Genomic DNA, 24,697 nt, shown 5'->3' on the forward strand with positions numbered 1-24,697 from the left:
TAAATTATGGGATACCCTGTCAAAATTTGGAAAGTTAAAATCACCTACTGTAACAATCTTGTGTTTCTTGCAACAATCTGTGATCTCTTTTCAGACTTGTTCCTCTAAATCTCTTGGACTTTTGGGTGGTCTGTAATGTAACCCCTTTAACATGGTCATACCTTTCTTATTACTCAGATCCACCCATAACGCCTCACTAGTCAAGGTCTCCGGTCTATTCTGTCAGAGCAATGCTGTGACATTTTCCCTGAATAATAATACCACCACCCCTCCGTTAATCCCTCCCTCTCTGTCACGTCCAAAACAACAGAACTCCAAAATATTGAGCTGTTAGTCCTGCGCCTCCTGCAATCATGTCTCACCGACGGCTACAATGTCACAATTCCAGCTGTTGGTCCATGCCCTAGGCTCATCCACCTTTCCTATGATACATTAAAATATATGCAGCTCAGGACACTAGTCACACCATGCTCAACCCTTTGATTCGTAACCTTGTCTGAGATCTTACCAACATCTGCCTCCACAACTTCTCCACTCACTGTTCTGGCATTCTGGTTCCCATCCCCCTGTAACTCTAGTTTAAACCCCATTAACATACCTTCCCGCTAGGATATTATACTTTATACTTTATTGTCGCCAAACAATTGATACTAGAATGTACGATCATCACAGCGATATTTGATTCTGCGCTTCCCGCTCCCTGGATTACAAATCGATAGTAAATATTAAAAATTTAAATTATAAATCATAAATAGAAAATAGGAAAATGGAAAGTAAGGTAGTGCAAAAAAAAATGAGAGGCAGGTCCAGATATTTGGAGAGTACAGCCTCCAGTTCAGGTGCAAACCATCCTCCAGTACAGGTCCCACATTCCCTGGAAGAAAGCCCAATGATACAAAAATCTTATGCCCTCCCTCCTACACCAAATCCTTAGCCATATGCTAAACTGGATAATCTTCCTAGTTCTGGCCTCACTAACATGTGATATGGGTAACAATCCAGAAATCGTGACCTTGGAGGTACTGCCCTTTAACTTAGCACATAACTCCCTGAACTCCCTATGCAGAACCTTATCACTTGTTCTACCCGTGTCATTGGTACCTACGTGGTCCACAACCTCACTTGAGAATGCTAAGGACTTGATCCAAGGTGTCCTGCGCCCTGGCACCCAGAAGGCAACGTACCATCTGGGAATTTCGTTCTCAGCCACAGAACCTCCTGTCCATTCCCCTGACCAATGAATCCCCTATCACCACAGTGCCTCTTCTCCCCACTTCCCTTCTGAGTCACAGAGCCAGACGCAGTGCCAGAGACCCAACTGCTGTGACTTTCCTCTGTTAGGTCATCCCCCCAACGGTATCCAAAGTGGTACACCTGTTGTTGAGGGGGATGGCCACAGGTGTACTCTGCACTGACTCCTTAACCGCTTTACCCTTCCTGACTGTCACTCAGTCTCCTTATCCTGCACTTTGGGTGTAACTACATCGCTATGTGTCCTGTCTATCACCCCTTCAGCCTCCCAAATGATCCGGAGTTCACCCAGTTCCGGTTCCAACTCCTTAACATGGATTGTTAAAAGCTGCAGCTGGATGCACTTCTCGTCGTTGTACTTGTCAGGGACACTGGAGGGTCTCCCTGCCTTCCCATATCCCGCAAGAGGAGCATTCCACTATCCTGACTGGCATCTCTACTGTTCTAACTGAGCAGATATAAAGAAGGGAAGGAAAAAAACAACTTTACCTACAGCTTTTCTTTTTTGGCTCTCTCACTGAAGCCTTGAAGCGCTAAAGCCTCACCACTCTAAACTCTGTCCACTCCAACAATGGCTGCTGCGCTTGCCTCTGCCTTCCTTTAATTTGTTCCTGCAAATCAATCCCAAGTTCCGATTAGTCGCTTATCACAGCTCCAAATAAGCTTCTGTGATCTGCTGCTGTCTTTCTGTACTCCTTCTTCAGTCCTTCATGTTTTCCACCTATTATCTCCTAGCTTCCCATGTCATCCCTTTTCCCCATCCCACCTATCTTCTCCCCCACCCGACTATTTCCCCCTACACCTGGTTTCACCTGTCATCTGCCAGCTTGTACTCTTTCCCCACCCACACCCTCTTATTCTGATTTCTTCTGTTTCAGTCCTGATAAAAGGTCTCAGCCCAAAATATCGACTGTTGGGTACTGCCTGACTGCCTGACCTGATGAGTTCCTCCTGCATTCTGTAGAATCTCTTGTGTTTACATTATTTACGGGCTAGTTTGCCTTATTTTTTTAATCTAAATATTCATTGGGAATGATGAGATGTTCTGTAAACCTTTCACCCATTAACTGTTTCTGTAATCACTGATGTAATTGTGCAGGTCTGGCATTCCAAACTGATCCGTGGAATAGAGATTGGAGCATTTAAGATGGATGTTGGAACTGTTTATAACGAGCCAGGTAGGTACAATACATTGGCTCAATATAAGATGTACCTTTCCGTGGTTTTCCATGGGCTGTCTACTGACCACACTGAGTTACTTAACATCTTGGAAACATGGGCCACACACCTAGAGTGAATTTACTTTTAGGATTATGCTTGGTCCCACCTGACACTTCAATGTCCAGTGTGGTTTAGTCTTGGACCAGGCACAGGAAAAATGATCACTCCATTGCAGTCAGAATTACTAAAACTGTGAGGTTCTCAATAAAGTATTTCATTTTATTAAATAAATTTTGAAGCATTTTTTTGGTATTTGTCGAAATTGTCAAAGATAGGTCTAAATCAAAGTAAATCTATTCTCAAGGTAAGTATATGTCACCACTTACTAACCTAAGATTCATTTTTGCAGCCATTTACAGGAAAATAAAGTAATACAATAAAATTTATTAAAAAACTATAAATAACAAAGATTGACAAACAATCATTGTGAAAAAGACAAATCGCACAAATAAAAGATGTAAATAAATAATGTTGAGAACAAGAGCTGTAGAGGGATACTGGTTTATTATTTGTTCAAATGTATCATGATTCAGTGAAAAGCTTGTTTTGTATACTGTTCATACAGATCCAATCATTAGTGCATTGAGGTAGAACAAGGTAAAACAATAAGTACAGAATAAAGTGTAAAAGCTTCTGAGAAAATTCAGTGGAGGCAAAGAATAAAGTATAATTTGAAGATAAAAACAATAAATTAGATGTTTAAATGATACAACTCAGTTTCTCAAAAGTAAATCCGCTGCAATATTTGGGCATTGGAAAGGGCTTATGAGAAGGATCCCAGGAACAAAAGATTTAACATATGAAGAACATTGGATGACTCTGGACCTGTACTCACAGGGGCTTATAAGAATGGGGGGAGGAGATCTCATTGAAAGCGATCGAATGTTGGAAGGCTCAGAGAGAATGGATGTGGAGAGGATGTTTCCTATGATGGAGGAGTCTAGGATAAGGGGGCACAGCCTTACAAAACAAGGATATTCCTTTAGAACAGAGATGAGGAGAAATTTATTTTGCTAGGGATGGTGAGTCTTTGGAATTCACAGCTACAGATGGCTGTGGAGGCCAAGTGTTTGGATATATTTAAAACAAAGTTCATATGTCCTTGATTAGTGAGGGTGTCAAAGTTACATGGAGAAGGGTAGAGAAAGAGATTTAGGGGGATCATAAATCAATCACGATGGAATGGTGGAGCAGATCTGATGGGCCATATGGCCTGATTCTGCTCCTATCTTTTATCATCTTGGGCTTTTTGGCCCTGAGAAAACATTTTCTTTGGGTGCTATGATTAAAACTTGTCATATATTTTCAGCCACTGTCATGCCCCTCTGCACTTTTATGCTCCTTGATTTATTCTAAGATGGAATTATGATATAGTGGCCATTGCAGAGACTTGGCTGGCACCAGGGCAGGAATGGATTCTCAATATTCCTGGATTTCAGTGCTTTAAAAGGGATAGAGAGGGCGGAAAAAGGGAAGGAGGGGTGGCATTACTGGTCAGGGATACTATTACAGCTACAGAAAGGGTGGGTAATGTAGTAGGATCCTCTTTTGAGTCAATATGGGTAGAAGTCATGAACATCAAGGGAGCAATTACTCTATTGGGGGTATTCTGTAGGCTGCCTGGTAGCAGCAGAGATACAGAGGAGCAGATTGGGAGGCAGACTTTGGAAAGGTGCAAAAATAACAGGGTTGTTATCATGGGTGACTTTAACTTCCCTAATATTGATTGGCACCTGATTAATTCCAAGGGTTTAGATGGGGCAGAGTTTGTTAAGTGTGTCCAGGACGGATTCCTGTCGCAGTATATGGACAGGCCGACTAGGGGGAATGCCATACTAGATCTAGTACTAGCTAATGAACCGGGTCAGGTCACAGATCTCTCAGTGGATGAGCATCTGGGGGACAGTGACAACTGCTCTCTGGCCTTTAGCATTATCATGGAAAAGAACAGAATCAGAGAGGACAGGAAAATTTTTAATTGGGGAAGGGCAAGTTATGAGGCTATAAGGGTAGAACTTGCAGGTGTGAATTGGGATGATGTTTTCGCAGGGAAATGTACCATGGACATGTGGTCGATATTTAGAGATTTCTTACAGGATGTAAGGGCTAAATTTGTCCCAGTGAGGAAGATAAAGAATGGTAGAGTGAAGGAACCATGGGTGACAAGTGAGGTGGAAAATCTAGTCAGGTGGAAGAAGGCAGCATACATGAGGTTTAGTAAGCAAGGATCAGATGGGTCTATTCAGGAATATAGGGAAGCAAGAAAGGAGCTTAAGAAGGGGCTGAGAAGAGCAAGAAGGGGGCATGAGAAGGCCTTGGCGAGTAGGGTAAAGGAAAACCCCAAGGCATTCTTCAATTATGTGAAGAAAAAAAGGATGACAGGAGTGAAGGTAGGACCGATTAGAGATAAAGGTGGGAAGATGTGCCTGGAGGCTGTGGAAGTGAGCGAGGTCCTCAATGAATACTTCTCTTCGGTATTCACCAATGAGAGGGTAATTGATGATGGTGAGGACAATATGAGTGAGGTTGATGTTTTGGAGCATGTTGATATTAAGGGAGAGGAGGTAATGGAGTTGTAAAATACATTAGGACTGATAAGTCCCCGGGGCCTGACGGAATATTCCCCAGGCTGCTCCACAAGGTGAGGGAAGAGATTGCTGAGCCCCTGGCTAGGATCTTTATGTCCTCTTTGTCCACGGGAATGGTACCGGAGGATTGGAGGGAGGCGAATGTTGTCCCCTTGTTCAAAAAAGGTAGTAGGGATAGTCCGAGTAATTATAGACAAGTGAGCCTTACGTCTGTGGTGGGAAAGCTGTTGGAAAAGATTCTTAGAGATAGGATCTCTGGGCATTTAGACAATCATGGTCTGATCAAGGACAGTCAGCATGGCTTTGTGAAGGGCAGATCGTGTCTAACAAGCCTGATAGAGTTCTTTGAGGAGGTGACCAGGCATATAGATGAGGGTAGTGCAGTGGATGTGATCTATATGGATTTTAGTAAGGCATTTGACAAGGATCCAGACGGTAGGCTTATTCAGAAAGTCAGAAGGCATGGGATCCAGGGAAGTTTGGCCAGGTGGATTCAGAATTGGCTTGCCTGCAGAAGGCAGAGGGTCGTGGTGGAGGGAGTACATGTGACTAGTGGTGTCCCACAAGGATCTGTTCTGGGACCACTACTTTTCGTGATTTTTATTAACGACCTGGATGTGGGGGTGGAAGGGTGGGTTGGCAAGTTTGCAGATGACACAAAGGTTGGTGGTGTTGTAGATAGTGTAGAAGATTGTCAAAGATTGCAGAGAGACATTGATAGGATGCAGAAGTGGGCTGAGAAGTGGCAGATGGAGTTCAACCTGGAGAAGTGTGAGGTGGTACACTTTGGAAGGACAAACTCCAAGGCAGAGTACAAAGTAAATGGCAGGATACTTGGTAGTGTGGAGGAGCAGAGGGATCTGGGGGTACATGTCCACAGATCCCTGAAAGTTGCCTCACAGGTGGATAGGGTAGTTAAGAAAGCTTATGGGGTGTTAGCTTTCATAAGTCGAGGGATAGAGTTTAAGTGTCGCGATGTAATGATGCAGCTCTATAAAACTCTGGTTAGGCCACACTTGGAGTACTGTGTCCAGTTCTGGTCACCTCACTATAGGAAGGATGTGGAAGCATTGGAAAAGGTACAGAGGAGATTTACCAGGATGCTGCCTGGTTTAGAGAGTATGCATTATGATCAGAGATTAAGGGAGCTAGGGCTTTACTCTTTGGAGAGAAGAAGGATGAGAGGAGACATGATAGAGATGTACAAGATAATAAGAGGAATAGATAGAGTGGATAGCCAGCAGCTCTTCGCCAGGGCACCACTGCTCAGTACAAGAGGACATGGCTTTAAGGTAAGGGGTGGGAAGTTCAAAGGGGATATTAGAGGAAGGTTTTTTACTCAGAGAGTGGTTGGTGTGTGGAATGCACTGCCTGAGTCAGTGGTGGAGGCAGATACACTAGTGAAGTTTAAGAGACTACTAGACAGGTATATGGAGGAATTTAAGGTGGGGGCTTATATGGGAGGCAGGGTTTGGGGGTCTGCACAACATTGTGGACCGAAGGGTCTGTACTGTGCTATACTTTTCTATGTTCTATGTTCTATGCTAGATTCTGTGTTGTCATGAAGTAATTGTCTCCTGTGTCAATCTAGTGCAGCTTAATGTCTTAACTCCCCTGATCTGGCTGTTTTCAGTGGGCTAGGACTTAGTGAAGAAAGACTAACTCCAGCAATATCACTCTAGTTTACCTAATGGAACTTTTGAATGACAAAAAATAGTAAGTTTAGCATTAATCTATACACTTTAATGTGTTTCACCTGCTGTTAAAATTTGTCTTTGCTATGATTGTTACATAGGCAAACATAATAGCAGTTAGATGAAGAACTGTGTTTTCTTTAATATTACTGCTTGGAGTTAGCATGGTCACTGAGGTAAAATGAAAGGACGTTGGAAGAGGCTTAGTTATAGCTCCAGCTTATCGACTGCCAATCTAAACTTGTCTTCTCTATGTCAAAGCAAACGTATGAATAGCAGGGAGGAAGAGCCTTGTCCTAGCTCAACATTTAGGGATGAAAAATCACTGATTTCTAAGTGCTGCACTTGCCTAAGTGTTTCAGAGGAGAATTTCCTTCTTGGTGCCCGCTGGCTCCTTCAGAGCCTTTATCAGAGTTATCCTTTGGGGCTTTTACTGGTCCTTAGTTATCTTATCTTCTTCTGTTGTAGGGCCAATGTGTCCATTGCACTACCATTTAGTTTTGCTTCCTGATCAGCAGGTACTTTTCTAGTGGCTCAGTGGCAATGGTCTGTGCATTATCTGTCCCAGTCTAAACAAAATGTATGAGTTCCAGCTCAGGTGATGGTCAGAATATCTGTGTGAAATTCTCCTGGTGGTGATGAAGCTACAAGGAGAATTTATCTTCTCAAAGTTCAAAGTAAATGTATTGTCAAAGTGTATAAATCAGCGTATACTATACTGGGATTCATTTTCTTGTAGTAACTGACAGGAAATAAAGAAATACAATAGAATTTATGAAAAACTATACACGAACAAAGAATGACAAACAACCAACGTGGAAATGAAGACAAATTGTGCAAATAACCAAACAAACAATAAATATATGAATAGATAGATGGGTAAATAGATAAATAAATCATACTGAGATGTTTAACATATATTTCTTCTTGTAATTTATAGTTTTTTTATGATTTAAGAATTGCATTTAAGTGATCTTTCTGTCTTAACTTTTTCTCATTATTCTGCAGGGCATTTTTTCGGCAAGAAGTGGGCACCTCTTATCGATCCCAGTGATATTAAATCTGGGGTGAAAGGCTACCTTAAATGTGACATCTCTGTAACTGGGAAAGGTGATGTGGTACAAATGCCGCAGAAAACCAGCCAGGCAGCCGAGGAAGAGATTGAGAAGTATGGTGACATTACATATAACATGGACCCTAGAACATTCCAGTACAGTACAGGCTCTTTGGCCAACCTTTTAATCTTTTAACCTACTCTAACATCAATTCAACCTTCACACCTACATAGCCCACCATTTTTCTAACATTCATGTACCTATCTAGGAAGGTCTTAAATGCCCCAATGTATCTGCCTCTACCACTACCCCTAGCAGTACATTCCACACACCCACCCTGCTCTGAGTAAGAAACTACCTCTGATATCCTCCCAAACAACAGGAATTCTGCAGTTGCTGGAAATTCAAGCAACACACATCAAGGTTGCTGGTGAATGCAGGAGGCCAGGCAGACCCTTCTCGGCCTGAAACGTCGACTGTACCTCTTCCTAGAGATGCTGCCTGGTCTGATATCCTCCCTATACTTTCCTCCATCACCTTAAAATTATGCCCCCTGGTATTGGCCATTTCCGCTCAGGGAAGAAGTCTCTGGCTGTCCATTTGATCTATGCCTCATCATCTTGTATATGGTACCTCTATCAAGTGACTTCTCCTCCTTAACACCAAAGCTATAACTCACTTTACCTGTCCTCATAAGACATGGTCTCTATTCCAAGCAACATTTTGGTAAATCTCCTGTGCACCGTCACCAAAGCTTCCACATCATTCCTATAATGAAGCAACCAAAACTAAACACACTATTGAAGTGTGGTCTAACCTGGGTTTATTGACCCCACCTTCTGAACAAACTGAACAAAATGTCAAGAATGGTGAAACAAGAAACTGAAGATGCTGGAACGTGGAGACAAAATCAAACTGCTGCTCGTAACTCAGTGGGTCAGGCAGCATCTAGAGAGTGCAATGGCTAGTAGCCATTGAGGGTTGAGCCCTTCACCTGGGCTCAATTGGGAACACTCAGCAGGTCAGGCAACATCTGTGGAGAAAGAAACAGAATGAATGTTTTGAGTTACAGAGACTGTACATAATGGAAGCAAGGATAACAAAGAGGGGAGAACAGAACAGAAACTGTGATAGGTTGGAAGATTCAAGATCAAGATTCAAGTTTATTTATCATAAAAGCATCTAAATATACAGTGAAGTGTGTCTGTTGTGGTAACAACCAGCACATCCGAGGGTGTACTGGGGCAGCCTACAAGTATCAGCACACATACTTGTGTCAACATAGCATGCCCACAATGCTCTACAGAACAACTCAGAACACAACAAACAACAAAACAACAATAGCAAAAACAAGGCCTGTTTCTCACTCCTACCCACCCTCATTCACTGTCCATAGGAGCAGAAGCAGTCTACTCCACCGTTCCATCATGGCTGATCCCGGATCTCACCCAACCCTTTAACCTCAGGGCAGGTCTCCTGCTTCCAGCCCCCAGCAGACATGGACTTGGGCCTGTTCAACCGCCTCCAGATGGCAGGAGTAAGGAAGAGGTACTAGGTCAAAAAAAGAGCCAGGATATGGATTTTGAAGACCATAAGACATAGGAGCAGAACAGGCTACTAGGTTCATTGCATTTTCTCCCTGTTCCAACATAGTTGATTTATTATCCCTCCTGACATTTTCCTGTCTTATTCCTCTAATCTATGACACCCTGACTAATCAAGAATCCTTCAACCTCTGCTTTAACTCTACCGAATGACTTGGCCTCCTCAGATGCCTTTGGCAATGAATTCCACAAGTTTTGCATCCTCTGGAGAAGAACTGTAAATACTTACAAAAGGATATCTAACAGGTACTGAAGAACCACAATCTGAGAATTCATGTTGGCATGACAAATGAAAGGCAGGTGAACCATCTTGCTCTATGACTGGCCACTGGAGGTTCCTGGTCCCAGGAGCAAGTCATACCTTCACTACTTCTTAGTGATTCTGACATGATCCTTCACTATTCCCCAAACCCTTGACCAACAGAGAGGGATGAAGTTGTGTTCTACTTTGAACATAAGACCTAAGACCATAATGCACAGGAGCAGGATTAGTCCATAAGACCATAAGGTATAGGAGCAAAAATAGGCCATTTGGTCTGCTCTGCCATTCAATCATGAGCTGATCAAATTCTTCCAGTCATCCCCACTCTCCTGCTTTCACCCTGTACCCTTTGATGCCCTGGCTAATCAAGAACCTATCTACCTCTGCCTTAAATACACCCAATGACTTGGCCTCCACAGCCACTTGTTGCAACAGATTCCACAGATTTACCACCCTCTGACTAAAGTAAATTCTCTGCATCTCAGTTCTAAAAGGACATCCTTCAATCCGTAAGTCATGCCCCCTTGTCCTAGAATCCCCTACCATGGGAAATAACTTTGCCATATCTAATCTGTTCAGGCCTTTTCACATTCATAATTTTACTATGAGATCCCCCCTCATTCTCCTGAACTCCAGGGAATACAGCCCAAGAGCTGCCAGATGTTCCTCATACAGTAACCCTTTCATTCCTGGCCCATTAAGTCTGCTCCACCAATCCATCGTTGCTGACTTATTATGTCTTTCAACTCCATTTTCCTGCTCTCTCCCCATAAACTTTGAGGACCTTATTACTCAAGAATCTATAACCTCCACCTTCAATATGACTTGGCCTCCTCAGCCATCTGTGGCAATAAATTCCACAGGTTCATCACCCTATGGCTAAAGAAATTCCTCCTCAACTCTGTTCTAAAGGGACATCCTGTTCTGAGTCTGTGTCCTCTGGACCTAGACTCACCCAATCTAGGACAGTGGTCCCCAGCCTCCGGGCCGCGGACCGATACATTGCCGCGAAGAATGCTGTGGTGCAGTGGTAGTCGGAACGCACCCAGCACATCTTTAAGAAAAAAAGCCGAAATAAACAAGCTAATTAATTTGGTGCCGCCTGGCACATAAATGTCGGCCCAGATCAGAGGCGATGCAATCAGCGTTTCAACTACGGCTGCACCGCTGCATCCTTCGCGGCAATGTATCAGTCCGCGGCCCGGAGGTCGGGGACCACTGATCCAGGAAACATCCTCTTTACATCCACTCTATCTAGGCCTTTCATTGAATGTGAACATTGAAATTGAAGGCAGCAGACAGGGTAAAGATATTAGGAACATAGCAAAGAAGATACCTACTGTAAAGAGTGCTTACTCTAATGAGCTTAGTTCACAGTCATAATGAAGTCTTTAAGTGAAATATTATACTATTCTTTTGCTTTTTGACTGTGAAAAATCAACTTCACATTCCCAGAATTTCGCATTCAAACTTATTTTCTTGTTCAGACACTTACTGGCAGTAAGAGACCTAACCTTAGAACAAACATTGACCATTGCAATGTCATTAGAGACTACAGCAAAGGATGTAGTAGAACTACAGAAAAATATTTTAGAATGCGAAATGCACAAAATGTCCCTAAATGGTGCAAAAAGCCAAAAATGTTATCGATGTGGCAAATCCTCCCATGACACAAATGACTGTTGGTTTAAAGAAAAACTTTGCAGACAGTGTCACAGACAAGGTCACATCAAGAGAGTGTGCAAGGCAGACAAAAACACAACCAAAGAGTGAAAAGTTTCAAAGACAAAACAAAGCAAATGCATAAAGTGACCGAATGTGAAACAGAATCAGACAACACAGAGTCTGACAATGGTGAGCTGTCATGCCTAGAACTGCATAGTATTACTGAAGCAGATTACAAAGTCATCTGTATCACAATGGATGTGTCTGGTGTGAAATTGAAAATGGGGCTGGATACAGGGTCATCTTTGTCAATAATTTCATTGGCTGACTACAATAGACTGTTTTCTCAGATATCATTAGAGAAGGCCTCAGTGATGCTAGAGACCCACACAGGCAAAAAAGTGTCTCCCAAAAACAAACTGTAAGTGAATATGTCATATAGAGGCCAAACACAGCAGTTAAAGCTTTAGGTATTTAAAAGTGGAGGCCAGCATTTTTCGGACATGAACGGTTGAGAAAAATCCAACTAGACTGGCACACAATTAAAGTTCTCAATCTGTCATCAACAGGCAACTGTAGCTCAAATGGTAGCACTAACCAGAGATTGTCACAGCTGCTTTATGTTAATATGAAGGCGTTTTAGAAGGGTATTGGTAAATAAACTCAAAGGCACGAAGGCCAGAATTGGACTGGATGAAGCAACAGCACCAAGATTCCATAAAGCACATCCTAAAGTGGATGCTGAACTTCAGAGCTTGGAGGCATCAGGAATCCTCTCCAGGGTTTAGTGGAGCGATTGTACCACACCCATTGTCCCGGTGATCAAGGAAGGTAAGGCCGAAGTCATTCGTGTATGTGGAGACTTCAAAGTGAGCATCAACCCTGTGTTGCATACTATGCAGTATCCCTACCGTGAATAGAAGACATTTTTGTATCTTCAGCAGGTGGGGAGAGGTTGTCAGAAGCCTATCTGCAAATGGAGAATGAGGAGTCAAGCAGGAAGTTCCTCACAATCAACACTCACAAGGGACTTTTCCAGTATAATCGTACCATCTTTGGCGTTGCATCAACTCCAGCAATTTGGCAAAAAGCAATGGACCAAATAAGTCCTTCAAAATATCCCAGGAACACAATGTTACCTTGATGACACTATCGTCACTGGCAAGAATGATGAAGAGCACCTCCCGAGCCTTGGTAAAGTGCTTACCAGGCTGAATGAATATGGTCTGCATGCAAAGAGAGAGAAATGTGAGTTTTTTAAGAATGAAATCTCAAATTGTGGATATCATTTACGTAAATCACAAGAGAGGATTGAAGTAGTCCTACAGGCACCCAAATTGGAAAATGTGTCACAACTCAGGTCATACTTGGGCCTTGTAAGCTACTACCATTGGTTTCTCTCAAACATTGTCACAGTGTTACCTTCCATTGAACACCCTGTTACCAACAGGAACAAAGTGGAAATGGTCAGAAAGATGTGAAAGAGCATTCAAGGAAACAAAGGGACTAACAACATCAGACGAACTGCTCACCCATTATGACCCATTGCTAAGCATTAGACTGGCGTGTGATGTGTCCCCTTAAGGCAGTGGGGCTGTTTTGTCACACACTATGAAAGATGGATCCGAATGTCCAATTGCGTTCGCTTCAAGATTACTGACGAATGTAGAACGCAGCTACACACAGATCAACTGAGAGCTCTTTGTTTAGTATGGGGAATAAAGAATTTCCACCGCTATCTCCATGGACAAAAGTTTATGCTAGTGACAGATCACCAGTCTCTTGTGTGTATTTTCAATCCCAGGAAGGTAATTCCAGTCATGTGTGCTGCTCACTTACAAATTTGGGCACTGTTCCTAGGAGCCCACACTTACAACATTGAGTTCAAGGGTACCAAACAACACAACAATACTGATGGCTTGTCACATCTTCCATTGTTGGCAACTGAAGAAGAGAAGTCTTTATATTGTGACACAGCATTAGTGGACCCGTTGATAGTAACAATTTTGGAAATACAAAGAGAAACAGGGAATGACCCAACATTGTCAGAAGTTTATGACATCACCATGCAAGGATGGCCGGCTCAAGGTAATCCTATGTTCCCTGAGTTCTCAGTGAGATGAGACTAACTGTCGGTATGTTAAATAACGCTGATGTGTAGATCTTGTGTTGTGGTTCCCTCTAAACTGTGCACCAGAATGTTAGGGAATCTGCATGAAGGACACCAGGGTCCGGTCAAAAGGGAGAGTCTCGCCTGGAACTACATGTGGCAGCTAAGAATATATAAACAGATTAAATACTTAACCAAAAACCCAGTTTGGAATGCCAAAAAATTCAAAATGCACCCCCACAGGCACTGTTACATCCACTGTCACTGTCACTAAGAGTGCATATTGACTTTGCTGGGCCATTCATGGACTCCATGTTTCTGATTGCTGTGGATGCTCATTTGAAGTGGTCGGAAGTTAGACCAATGAAGTCAACCACCTTAACAGAGACTGCTTCTGCCCTGAGGACCATCTTCACCAGAAATGGCTTACCAGAACAAGTTGTGAGTGACAACGGACCACAATACACGTCAGAAGAATTCTGACTGTTCGTGAAGAAAGGTGGCATCAGACATTTCAAGTCATCTCCTCACAACCCAGCAATGAAAGGTTCATCCAAACATTCAGTAAGTCCATTAAAGCTATGGACTAGGAAGATATTTCTCTACAGCACACGTGAGCAACTTCCTTTTTGTGTATCAGAACTCTGCTCATGCAATGACAAATCAAACACCTGCAACACTGTTCATGAACAGGAATCTGAGATCTCGTATAGACCCGAAACCAGATCTATAGAGGGAAGTGCAGAATAAACTGTTCAGCCAGTTGTCAAGTGAATCAGCAAGGAGCTTCGAGGTTGGACAGAAAGTTCTAGTGCATGATTACCAAGAAGACAAGGACACGCGGTAGGATAGCTACAAAATCTGGACCACTGATGTACATCGTGGATGTTGGAGATCATACATGGACACATCATGTGGACCAGATACTGGATGCTCAACCAAAGAACACACCTAAGTCAATTGCATCCAACAAAACACCAGACTTGCCTCTCAATGATGATCATGTCACTGACAGCAACGTGACACTGGCAACCAAGAATGTTGTCTTATCAAGCCACCTAGCAAACCTGATGCCACTCCACAGATCTAGAGGTGCTATTCTGAAAGAAGCAGAGTACTACCCAAAAGACTGAATCCTTTGTATACAGGGCACAGTTTTAAGGTGCTTGGAAGCAGGTACAGAGGAGATGTCAGGGGTAAGTTTCTTACACAGAGAGTGGTGAGCGTGTGAAATGGGCTGCCGGCAATGGTGGTGGAGGCAGGTACGATAGGGTCTTTTAAGAGTCTCCTGGATAGGTACATGGAGCTTAGAAAAATAGAGGGCTATAGGTAACCCTCTGTAATCTCTAAGGTAAGTACATGTTCGGCACAGCATTGTGGGCTGAAGGGCCTGTATTGTGCTGTAGGTTTTCTATGTTTCCATGTATAGTGAAGTTAGTTATGGACCATTATTCTGAAAGCATGTTTATTTGGAATGTGGGTTATGAAAGGGAAATTGAATGTTTTATGTATACAGTTTTGTTGCATTAATGTAAAGGGGGAGGAAGTGTAACTTATGGATCTATTTCTTTTAGAGCAATAACTCCCCTAAGCACCACCTCTTGTTTATTTGTGCACTTTGATCACCCTCCCTCCCTCCCCCCCCCCTCGCTCGCTCGCTGCAATCTGAATACACCAGATAAAGCCAACTCCTGGGCGTATGCTTTTATTTAATCAATATATAGTTGCACAGACACAATAAGTATAGCCTACTCACAACCTGGATACAGTTGCGGTTAATGTTAGTGAGTTTTGGCCATGCTATGTTGACGCTAGAAGCATGGCAGCACTTGGCTACTCAGCATAGCCTTTGCAGATTTTAATTTGACACAAATGAGGCATTTCAGTGTGTTTTGATATTCATATGACAAATAAAGCTATTCCTTATCTTTACTAACCCATTCATCTATGGAATGTGGGAGGAAACCAGAGCATGTGGAGGAAACCCATGTGGTCATGTACAAATTCTGCACAGACAGCAGCAGGAGTTGAACACCACTGGTTGATCTTTGGTGCTATAAAGCGATTGTACTAACTGTTATGCTTCTATGTTGCTCGTAGTGATTGGTAGAGGCACATGTGATGGGAACTAACTGCATCGCTGGGACCAGTCCTGCTCCTCCCACCTGCACAAAGACATTGCTGGGGTTTAAAATTTGAATTTGGCCCTATTCTATATTCTCTGTTGGGATTCAACAATTTGCCAAACTTCCTTATGGATTAGAACAAAAATCCAAAAAGTGTTAGTTCCAGCACCAGCTTGGAAGAGCCACCTCAATGTAACAGCCCCTCAATCCACCAAAGATGGAATTGGCCCTTAGTGCCAGAGTTGAAAGGTCACTATTCCCCTTCTCCCACACCCATTTAGTATCTTTAAACAACTTTTTTGGGTTTGTTGCTGTTAAATTGAATCTTGGGGTTGTTAACAAGGGAAGTAAAAAGCTGATGATTTTCTATTCAGATTTTAATTTTTAACCAACTCTAGGAATCTTCTCATTCCGGCGGGGTTTCCAACTGAGAGGCCATGGGCATGCTTTTTTGTAAAGATTTACAAAGCCCAGGGACTTCCGAAGATGAATTCAAGCCTTATGGCAAATGTAACAAAAGTATTCAAGGGAGACAACAAGGATTTTGTAGACCCATATGTTGTGGTCACTTTCTTTGGTCAAAAGGTACTTTCTTTGAAATTATTTCTCTATTTCTTCTTCATTCTAAACTTCTGGAGCATCACCTTATGAACAGCTTGAAGCGCTTTCTTGGAGATAGTTGTTACATTAATTATTTTGGTTCATGTTTTATTAAAATGAATAAAAGTATTAATTAAACAGTTATGATGAGAACTGTTGTGGGCAGGAAAACAAGGTTAAGTTGACTTCCATATTGTAATATTATAGCCCTATTTGGATGGTGGAAACAGAGCAATTGGGCATTAAAAATGGCTGCAGCAAGTGGCATCCTACCAATGGGTAGGTCACGTTTTCTTGTTTCTTTGAGTAGGAGATACGGAAACAACCTTTGGAAAACAGCATGGCATGCCTTTATTATTACGGCCTCCAGTGATGTCATTCAGGCCAATTTGTAACTTTAACATTGGTGAGGACATCACAGTTTGAAAGTTCAAAGAAAATTTATGTACAGTATACTGTATGTCACCATATACAACTCAGAGATTCATTTTTTTGCAGGCGTTCACAGTAGGATAAAGAAATACAATAGAACCAATGAAAAACCACACACAATCAAAGACTGGTAGTGTTCAGGGGTTCATGGTTCATTCAGAAATCTAATGGCAGAGGGGAAGAGGCTGTTCCTAAAACAGAGAGTGTGTGTCTTCAGACTTCTGTACATCCCCTGTCAGTGTGTGATGGTTTCTCTCACCCTCTCGTTTGGCTGCTCTCGGAGTAAGGTCCCTGTGTTCAAAAGGTCTCTCTCTCTCTCTCTCTCTCTCCCTTGATGGTGCCAGAGTCTTGGATCTTGAGAAAGGTTTAATCGATGCTGTTTGTGGATTGCACTCTTTAGTTCATGTTACGATGTGATTCTGGCTTTTGGTTGCTATTTTGGGCGATTTTCATTGGGGCGGACTGCGGATAATGAATGACATAGCGCTAGACTGAACTGAACCGAGCCAAACTGAATACGCCTGGACTCTTTCAATGATCTTGTGGGTTGCTGTTTTATATTCTGTGTTTTTCGCTAATTTTTTTTTTTGCCATTTGTGTGGTTTTGTTTTTTTTGTGTTGTGGGAGGTGTTGATGTTTTTCTTTGAACAGGCTCCATTGTTTTCTTTATTTCATGGCTCTCCATAGGGAGATAAATCTCAGGGTTGTATACCATATGCATACTTTGATAAATCCTTGAACCCTCTTTGACCGTAGTATTGAGAAGAGAGCATGGCCTGAGTGGTGAGGGCCTGAGTGATGGATGCTGCCTTTTTGAGGCATCACTTTTGGAAGATGTTTTGATGGTGAGGAGGCTAGTACTCATGATAGGGTTGTCTGAGTTTACAACCCTCTGCATCTTTTTCCAATTCCTCAGAACTAGACAGTTACACTGCTCTCCACAGTACTTCTGTAGAAATTTGCATTTTGTCACATACCGAATCTCCTCAAACTCCTAATGAAATATAATTTTTTCCCAGGCACCTGAGTCCAGCTAGTATTGAAGTCTTTGGGAACCCTTGAGTTATGCCTGGCAAATAATGAAGTCTTTTTTTGGGACTCCTGAGTTTTCCTGTGAATGTCTCTTCCTTTCACTCTGCTCATGACGGAAATCCTACTGTTCCCTTCTCATCACCAGGGTCGAACATCAGTGCATAAAAATTGTGCCGAGCCCATCTGGAATGAACAAATAATTTTCAAAGAGATGTTCCCTCCGTTCTGCCAGCGAGTCAGAGTTCAAGTCTGGGATGAGGGAAATGTGAATGATGTCGTGATAGGTACTCATTACATCGATCTGAAGAAAATATCAAACAAACAGGATGGAGATAAAGGTAACACAAAATAAGTGGTATTTCTCAACAAAGGAATTGTATACTCTTCTGAGAAGATGTATCAGTTTAAACTTTCTTCTTCTCATCCTGTTGATGACACTTTTGCTTTTAAAATCACAGTGAGTGTAAGGGCACTTTACTTGAATGCAAGTAATATTCAAAACAAGGTCAGTGAACTTGTGGCTCAAATCAGTACAAAGAGATATGATATAGTGAGCATTACAGAGACACGGTTGGGATATCCAAGGATATCAGGTAATATGGAAGGGTAGGCAGGAAGGCAAGGGAGGTGGGGTAGCGCTCTTAATCAAGGATGAGATCAGGGCGATAGTGAGAGACACTATAAGATCTAAGGAGCAGAATGTTGAATCCATCTGGGTAGAGATTAGGAATAGTAAAGGGAAAAAAATCACTGGTGTGAGTGTCTGTCAGCCACTGAATAATAACATTTCGGTGGCACAGGCAATAAACAGAAAAATATCTGAGGCACGAAAGAATGGAACAGCAGTTACCATGGGGGACTTTAACTTACATAAAGATTGGGTGAATCAAGTTGGTCGAGGCAGTCTTGAGGAGGATTTCATAGAATGCATCCATGATGGCTTTCTTGAACAGCATGTTACTGAACCTACAAGGGAACGCGCTATCTTAGATCTGGTCCTGTGAAATCAGACAGGTAAAATTAGTGATATTGTAGTCGGGGATCCTCTTGGAAAGAGTGATCACAGTACGATTGTGTTTCTCATACAAATGGAGGGTGCAATAGTTTGATCAAAAACGAGTGTATTATGCCTAAATAATGGAGACCATAATGGGATGAGTGAGGATTTGGTAGTGTAGACTGGGAACACAGGCTATATGGTGGGATAGGTGAGGAACAGTGGAAGACTTTCAAAGAGATTTTTCACAGTGCTCAACAGAAATGTATTCCAGTTAAAAGCAAGGGCAGTAAGGGTGGGGAGAGCCAGCCTCGGATAACTAAGGAAATAAAAGAAGGCATCAAACTAAAAGCTCGTGAATACAAAGTCACCAAAGGTAGAGGGAAACTGAATGATTGGGAAAACTTTTAAAAGCAATAAAGTACCACTAAGTGAGCAATAAGGAAAGGGAGGCTAGATGATGAAAATAAACTAGCAGAAAATATAAAAATGGATCGTAAAAGTTTTTATAATTATAGAAAGTGGGAAAGGGTGGCCAAAGTGTATGTAGGTCCCTCGGAGGATGAGAAGGGGGAATTGATATTGGGTAATGAAGAAATTGCAGAGGCTTTGAATGACTATTTTGTGTTGGTCTTCACGGTGGAGGATGCATCTAACATGCTAAAGAGAGATGTTATGGATGTGATGGGAGATAAGGACCTCAGTACAATAGCTATCACTAAAGAGGAAGTGCTGAGCAAACTTGTGGGTCTGAAGATTGCTAAGTCCGCGGGTCCTGATGGAATGCATCCCAGGCTACTGAAAGAAACGGTGGAAGTTATAGTAGAGGCTTTGGTGATAATTTACCAAAATTCTCTGGACTCTGGGCAGGTCCTGGTGGATTGGAAAATGGTGAATGTCTTGCTACTGTCAAAAAAGGATGAAGACAAAAGGCAGGTACTTATTGGCCAGTTAGTTTAACATCTGTAGTTGGGAAAATGCTTAAAGCTATCTTTAAAGAAGCAATAGCGAGGCATCTAGAAAGAAATGGATCCATCAGGCAGACGCAGCATGGATTCAGCAAAGGCAGGTCCAGTTTCACAAATTTCTTTGAGGATATAAAAGCGCAGTGGATAGAGGAAACAGATGGATATTATTTACTTGGATTTCCAGAAGGCAATAGATAAGGTGCCATATAAAAGATATTCATAAGATAAGGATGCATAGAGTTGGGGGTGATGTATTAGCATGGATAGAGGATTGGTTAACTAATAGAAAGCAGAGAGTTGGGATACATCGGTGTTACTCTGGTTGGTAATTAGTGGTGAGCGGTGTGCAGCAGGGGTTGGCTCTGGGCCCACAATTGTTCATGATATACATTTACGTTTTGGAAGAGGGGATTGAGTATAGTGTATCTAAGTTTACTGATGCTACTAAACTGAGTGGAAAAGAAAATTGTGCAGAAGATACAGAGAGTCTTCAGAGAGATATAGCTAGGTTAAGTGAGAGATAAGGGTCTGGCAGATGGAGTGCAATGTTGGTAAATGCGAGGTCATCCACTTTGGAAGGAAAAATGAAAGAGCAGATTATTAGAACATCATAGTAAACCTACAGCACAATACAGGCCCTTTGGCCCACAAAGCTGTGCCGAAAACGTCCTTACCTATCCTTAGAAATTACCTAGGGATACCCATAGTTCTCTATTATTTAAATGGTAAAGAATTGCAGCATGCTGCTGTGCAGAGGGACTTGACAGTGCTTGTGCGTGAATCACATAAGGTTGGTTTGCAGGTGCAGCAGGCTATCAAGAAGACAAACAGAATGTTGGCCCTTTATTGCTAGAGGGATTGAATTTAAGAGCAGGGAGGTTATGCTGCAACTGTACAGGGTGGTGGTGGAGCCACACCTGGAGTACTGCATGGAGTTCTGCTCTCCTTACTTGAAGAAGGATATACTGGCTATGGAGGCGGTGCAGAGGAGGGTCATTTGGTTGATTCCAGAGATGATGAGGGGGTTAGACTATGAGGAGAGATTGAGTACTCGCTGGAATTCAGAAAAATGAGCGGAGATCTTATAGAAACATATACAATCATGAAAGGGAGAGATAAGATAGAGGCGGGAAGGTTGATTCCACTGGTAGGTGAGACTAGAACAAGGGGACATAGCCTCAGGATTCGGGGGAGTAGAAATAGGACAGAGATGAGGAGGAACTGCTTCTCCCAGAGAGTGATGAATCTGTGGAATTCTCTGTGCAATGAAGTAGCGGTGGCTACCTCGGTGAATATATTTAAGACAAAGTTAGATAGATTTTTGCATAGTAGGGGAATTAAGGGTTATGGGGAAAAGACAAGTAGGTGGAAATGAGTCCATGGCCAGATCAGCCATGATCTTATTGAATGTCAGAGCAGGCTCTTGGGCCAGATGGCCACCTCCTGCTCCTATTTCTTATCTTCTTATTAAAATTCTTTGTGATTTGTTAAGAGTAAAGTGGAATTATACAAGCATGAGAGAGGAGCTGACCAAAATTGATTGACCAAAATCACTATCAGGGATGACGGCAGAGCAGATGGTATACACGCAGGGTTCTGAAAGAGGTGGCTGAAGAGACTGTGGAGGCATTAATAATAATCTTTCAGGAATCAATTGACTCTGGCATGGTTCCAGAGGAATGCAAAATTACAAATGTTACATTACTCTTCAAGAAGGGAGAGGGGCAGAAGAAAGGAAAATATAGGCCAGTTAGTCTGACCTCAGTGATTGGGAAGATGTTGAAGGCAATTGTTAAGGATGTGGTTTTGCGGTACTTGGCACAATAGGCTGTAGTCAGCATGGTTCCTTAAAGGAAAATCTTGCCTGACAAATCTATTGGAATTCTTTGAAGAAATAGCAAGCAGTATAGACAAAGGAGAATCAGTGAATGTTAGCATTAATTTCAAGAGGACTAGAATATAAAAGCAAAGATGTAATGTTGAAACTTTATAAAACACTGGTGGGGCCTCACTTGGAGTATTGTGAGCACTTTTGGGCCTCTTATCTTTGAAAGGATGTGCTGAAACTGGAGAGAGTTCAAAGGAGGTTCACAAAAGTGATTTCAGGATTGAATAGCTTGTTATATGAAGAGTGTTTGATGGCTCTGGAGCTGAATTTGCCAAATTCAGATGAATGAGGGGTGACCTCATTGAAACCCATTGAATGGTGAAAGGCCTTGATAGAACGAATGTGGAGAGGATGTTTCCTATGGTGGGACAGTCTAAGACCAGAGGACACAGCCTCAGAATAAAGACGTGTCCTTTTAGAATGGAGATGAGGAGGAATTTGTTTAGCCAGAGAGTGGTGAATCTGTGAAATTTGTTGCCACAGGTGGCTGTGGAAGCCAAGTCATTGGGTATATTTTAAGGTAGAGGTTGATAGATTCTTCATTAGTCAGGGCATGAAGGGATATGAGGAGAAGTCAGGAGATTGGGGCTGAGAGGGAAAATTGATCAGCCATGATGAAATGGTGGAGCAAACTCGATGGGCCAAGTGGCCTGATTTTGCTCCTATATCTTAAGGTCTTGTGGTCTATTTCCTCAAAACCTGCATATCCTTCTAGCTCCAACTTGATGGCATAAACTGAACATCGATTTCTCTGACTTTGGTAATTTCTCCCTCCCCTCCACCAGCTTCTCTCTTTATCCATTCCCCATTGCTTCTCCCCTCTTATCCCTTCTCCTCTCCTCATCACCTGCCTACCCTATCCCCCTGTTGCTCCTCTTTCTTTCTCCCATGGTCCACTGTCCCCTCCTATCAGATTCCTTCCTCTTCAGCCCTTTACCTTTTCCACCCCATTATCTCCCAGCTTCTCGTTTCCTCTCTCCTCCCATTTTCCCACTTCACTCCTCACCTGGCTTCACCAACTACCTGCCAGCTTAAACACCCAGCTGCTTATTCTGAATTTTCCCCTGTGCCTTCCAGTTCTGTTAAAGGGTCTCAGCTCAAAAAACATTGACTGTTTTGCTGCCTGACCTGAAGTGTTTCTACAGCACTTCGAATGTGTTATGTCACCTATCCCAACTTAAGTTTCGCTTTTCACTCTTAAACACATTGCAATTCATTGGTCGATTTACTTCAATGAGTAGAATGTTATAGAAAGCTTGGAGCATGTGCTTTAGCTACAAGAAGTTGTGTCTAAGTGTCACCCCTGTTAGTTAGGCTTTGTCTGGAGTATTGCATGCATTTCTGGTTTCCCCATTATATGGAGGATGTCAAAGGGGGCAGAAGAGGATTACCAGTATGTTGCCTGAATTAGAGCAGTGGTCCCCAGCCTTTTTTGCACCGCAAACCTGTTTAATATTGACAATATTCTTGCGGACCAGCTGACCAGGGGTGGGGTGTTCGAGTAGGGTTAAACTCACCTCAACATGTCTTTTACAGTTAGGATTGCCAACTTTCTCACTCCCAAATAAGGGACAAAAGTAGCAGTCAAATATGGGACACTTGTGTTTACCCCGAGAAAGACTACCATGACCATGAAGCCTTGCGTAGGCTCCTGTGTGCGCATGCGTGACGTGCGCATGTGCGTACGTGCCGAGTTTTGTTTCCACAAATCGGTTTTGGCTTAATCTTCCCGACTACACAGTACAGACATTATTTCTACTTTATATAGGCTGTGTATTTATCATGTCATCCCTGCTTTCACTATGCGTTAGTGTTATTTTAGGTTTTATGTGTTATTTGGTATAATTTGGTAGGTTATTTTTTGGGTCTGGGAACACTCAAAAATTTTTCCCGTATAAGTTAATGGTAATTGCTTCTTCGCTTTCTGCCATTTTGGCATGAAAGGTTTCATAGGAACACTCTACCTTAGCCCAATATATGGGATGTCCTGGCAAATACAGGACAGTTGGCAACCCTATGTTCAAGTTCAACAGTGCGTGACAGGGAATGAGGAAAGGTGCAGCTGACTCATATTGTTTCATATCGCCTCATATTGTTTCCTCACGGCCCGGTAGCACATGCTTTGCGGCCCAGCACCGGTCCGCGGCCCCGTGGTTGGGGACCACTGAATTAGAGGACATTTGCTATAAAAAGAGAATGGACAAACTTGGATTGTTTTCTCTGGATCAGCAGAGGCTGAAGGGAGATTGAACAGAGGTTCATAAGATTATGAAAGGCATGGATAGAGAAGAAAGACATATTTTTCCTAGGGTTGGCTAATACCAGAGGGCATGAATTTAAGGTGAGAGGGGGGTAAATTCAAAGGGGCAAGTATTTTACACAGAAGATGCCGGGTGCCTGCAATGTGCTGCCTGGGATGCTTTAAGAGACATTAGGGACTTTTAAGAAATGTTTAGATAAATGTGAGAGAAATAGAAGGATATGGACATTGTGTAGGCAGAAGGAATTAGTTTGCTGACCATTTAATTATTTATATAATTTAATTAATTTCTAATTGATTTAAGGGCAAAAGAATTGCAAGGGACAGAATTGGTCCTCTGGAAGATGAGAATTATAATCTATGTATGGAACCAAAAGAAAAGGGAAAAGATCTCAATTGGATTTTTTGCACCTGTATTTACTCGGGAGACACAGAATCTACCGAAGTGAGGCAAAGCAGCAACAAGGTCTTGGACCTTATACAGATTACAGAGGAGGAGAGGTTTACTGTCTTGAGGAAATTTCAGGTGGATAACTCCCAAGGGCCTGAAAAGGTCTTCCCTTGGACCCTATGTGAGGCAGATCCCAAAATTGTAGGAGCCCCAGCAGAGATAGTTAAATCATCCCTAGCGACAGGTGAGGTATCAGAGGATTGGAGGATAGATAAAAGTTGTTTCACTATTTAAGAAAGGCTCTAAAAATAAACCTGGAAATTATAGCCCAGTAAGACTGACATCAGTAGTAGGAAAGTTATTGGAAGGTATTCGAAGGGACTAGATACATGAGTATTTGGATAGACACGGACAATTTGGATTGTTATTATAGGCATGACAAGGGACTGTATGGCTTGTGTGGTAGGTCAGGTCTAATCAATTTTAAGAGATCTTTGAGGAACTTACCAGGAGAGTTGATGAAGACACAGCAGTGGATATTGTCTACATGGAC

At 42.5% G+C, this 24,697-nt stretch overlaps 1 protein-coding gene across 1 annotated transcript in view; it reads left to right on the forward strand.

Moving 5' to 3' along the window:
* fer1l6 (fer-1 like family member 6) overlaps positions 1-24,697 on the forward strand; it is a 395,360-nt gene that overhangs the window by 87,374 nt on the left and 283,289 nt on the right. Inside the window, exons 7-10 of the mRNA XM_063059547.1 lie at positions 2,351-2,429; positions 7,763-7,922; positions 15,975-16,161; positions 17,786-17,978. Of these exons, the coding sequence (XP_062915617.1) occupies positions 2,351-2,429; positions 7,763-7,922; positions 15,975-16,161; positions 17,786-17,978 (619 nt within the window). The remainder of the gene's footprint in view (positions 1-2,350; positions 2,430-7,762; positions 7,923-15,974; positions 16,162-17,785; positions 17,979-24,697) is intronic.

The sequence above is a fragment of the Mobula hypostoma genome, chromosome 9, assembly GCF_963921235.1.
Source record: "Mobula hypostoma chromosome 9, sMobHyp1.1, whole genome shotgun sequence".
Lineage (NCBI taxonomy): Eukaryota > Metazoa > Chordata > Chondrichthyes > Myliobatiformes > Myliobatidae > Mobula > Mobula hypostoma.